This window comes from Suricata suricatta, chromosome 13 (assembly GCF_006229205.1).
Source record: "Suricata suricatta isolate VVHF042 chromosome 13, meerkat_22Aug2017_6uvM2_HiC, whole genome shotgun sequence".
Taxonomy (NCBI): domain Eukaryota; kingdom Metazoa; phylum Chordata; class Mammalia; order Carnivora; family Herpestidae; genus Suricata; species Suricata suricatta.
In genome coordinates, this window is record NC_043712.1 from 1,879,780 (window position 1) to 1,882,585 (window position 2,806).

Genomic DNA, 2,806 nt, shown 5'->3' on the forward strand with positions numbered 1-2,806 from the left:
GAGCGGAGGGCGCGCTGAGCCGGGGCCACGCCCCCCGGCCGGGCGGCCCGAGCCCCGCCCCTTCCTCACCGATTGGGGAAACAGGAAGACCACCCCAGGGCGCTCGTAGAGCGGCGCGAGCGCCGTGGGCTGCAGAAGCACCCGAGCACGTCCGGTAGCAATGAGAAAGCATGGCAACAATGCTGCGTGTTAGTTTATGCCACCACGGTGGTGATAAGTCACTAGCCCACCTTGCCTGGTCCCTCGGTACCTTGATGAGCCCATGAGGCCTCCGCTTCCCTAAAGCTTCCACGTGAGCGTGTGTCGTGCGGGGCTGGGCGGCTTTCAGGGAAACATCACAAATCAACCAAGTCGTTCTGGATGCTCGCAACCACCGCAAAGGTGATACAGTGAGATGCTGGGGAAAAGGGTGACAGGGGTTCGAATACCAGCCAAAATGAAGGATGCCCAGGGGAATGGGATTTTCTGGAAAATGATAGTTCTTGGTGTAAATGTGTCCAATGAAATAGTTGCAATATTTGGGGCATATGTCTACCAAAACAAAAAGTATTCCTTGTTTATCCAAAATTCAAATTTAACAGTGTGTCCTGATTTTATTTTCTAAGTGTGGCAACCCTACCTGGAGGTCCCTCAGATCAGGCCCTAAGGGAAGGCCTCCTCCAGCGGGTGACATTTGAGCTGAAACTTGAACATGAAGCCAGGGTCAGAGGGAAGAGCAGTATCTAAACAATGAGAAGCAGGCTCGGTGTGGCCGAGGCTCCGTGTGCTGCGGGGAGAGGCTTAGAAATGCCGGCAGAGAGATGGCAGGCAGGGGCCAGTCTGCTCAACGATTTCACAGCCTGTGGGAAGGGCTTGCTTCTTTTACTGTAAGGGCAAGGGGAAGCCATGGATTGTTGTAGAGCTGGGGGGAGGTGCAATCTGACTTGAGTTCTTAAAGGATCCCTGCCACTCTCAGAGAAATGGGATGGGCAGGGCATGAGAGAGAGAGCAGGGAGGCTAGTGGGAGCTGATGACCGACACCCAGGCCAGCCAAGATGTGGCTTGGATTAGGGCCTGTGTCCGTCTGGGTCTCCAGGGAGCGTCACAGAGAAAGTCAGGAGCGCACGGCGTGAATTAGGGCGGCGGAGCTGGGGGAGGAAAGGAAGAAAGGCAGGACAGACAGAGCCCTGGGCTGCCCTGCAGACCCAGCCCCGGAATGGGGAGCAGAGTGGGTGCAGTCTCCCTGAGAAAGAGGACGAGAAACCAGGAAATCTTCAGATCCCCCTCTAGCTGTCAGGGGAGTTGGGGGAAGGGTCCTGGAGGTGGGAGGGGGTGTGACACCCCCTTTGGAGTGTGGCCAAGAACCTTCCAGAAAGTAGAGAGGGCTGCCACGTGGTCTGGGACATACGGTGGCACCCACCTGGCACCTGGTTCTGTGACTGTCCCTGGTGGGGGGGGGCAGACACAAACTCAGCCTGAGCTGAGAGGGAGGGAGGCGGGCAGAGGAGTGTTTGTGAGGGGTGAGTTCAGTGGGGCACCGGGAGTCTGCACTGGGCAAAGAGGGTGAAATGAAAATGGGGTCACTCATATCGAGGGGTTTTAAAATGGAGCCGGAGTCCATTAAGGAGATGGGCCATGTGCACGAGTTGCTATCCTTACCGGTGGAGCCATGAACTTTTATTTATTTATTTTTAAGTTTTATTTCTGAGAGACAGAGAGAGAGACAGCGCGAGCAGGAGAGGGTCAGACAGAGAGGGAGACCCAGAATGTGAAGCAGGCTCCAGGCTCTGAGCTGTCAGCACAGAGCCCGACACGGGGCTCGAACCCACAAACCGTGAGATCATGACCTGAGCGGAAGTCAGACACTTAATCGTCTGAGCCACCCAGGCGCCCCGGAACCATGCACTTTTAAACTGGGCCAAAGTGCAAATGCTCCAAGGACTGAGCCTGAACCCTTTCGACTGGCTAGTAAAAGGATTGCTTAGTGGCAGCGTTAGTTGAGATTGGTCTCACACAGATTTCTTTTCGGCCACCAACACCAGTCCAAAATTCTCTGTAAGCAATGTGTACAGCCAGCCTATTTTTGCCATAAATGCCCCTGCCTTTTGCTCCCTAGTGGGGCGCTATTTGGATTGTGACCCAAATCTAGGTGCCCTGAATTGCAGTTTTCCATCCCAGGTAAATGTGCTTGGGTAATTAGCGCCTCCTGACAATTTTAGATTGACAGAGGGAATGATGACAGGAGAACAGAGCAGATCCTGGGTGTCTGTGGACGTGGACGTGAGCAGGTTGCTGGAGGCTGGAACGCTGCTGTCTCTGGTGCAGCCTGTCATCAGCCTGGGGAGAGTCCCCCCGCCCCAGTTCTAGAATCACACCCGAGTCCACGTGTTAAGATCCCTGGTCCAATGCTCCCTGCTCCGCCTGCTTGGCTCCGGCCCTTTCCGGTATAGGATCAAGGACCAGCCCGGTGCAAGTGCCTGCAGGCTGCACACCCCCAGCCCCCCCCCCCCCCCCCCCCCCCGACTGGGAGGAAGCTCCCAAGAGTAAACACAGCCTCCCCTTCCCGCCCCCAGGGGTCTGCCACCTCCCCCGCCGCCAGATTTCCAGTCACAAGGCTCTCTCCGGCGGCTGCGCAGGCCGACTTTCCTGAGGATGAGGGAGCCTCGCCCCTGGGGGAGATGCGTGGGGGCCACGCTCACTTCCTTCTTTCTCCTGGGCTGCTGGGGACTGTCCGATTTCCAGCAGGTGGGCGAGTCGGCAGGAGCAGAGGTGCCCTGGGGCTGGGCATCTCAGCTCTTCTGGGTGCAAAGGAGGGGTGCCCCTGGGG

The 2,806-nt window shown here is 57.1% G+C and overlaps 1 protein-coding gene across 1 annotated transcript in view; it reads left to right on the forward strand.

The window, feature by feature from the left end:
• The first annotated feature begins 160 nt into the window (after positions 1 to 160).
• ADAMTS13 (ADAM metallopeptidase with thrombospondin type 1 motif 13) overlaps positions 161 to 2,806 on the forward strand; it is a 29,560-nt gene continuing 26,914 nt past the window's right edge. The window contains 3 exon segments of the mRNA XM_029921024.1: positions 161 to 188; positions 2,553 to 2,570; positions 2,573 to 2,724. Of these exon segments, the coding sequence (XP_029776884.1) occupies positions 161 to 188; positions 2,553 to 2,570; positions 2,573 to 2,724 (198 nt within the window).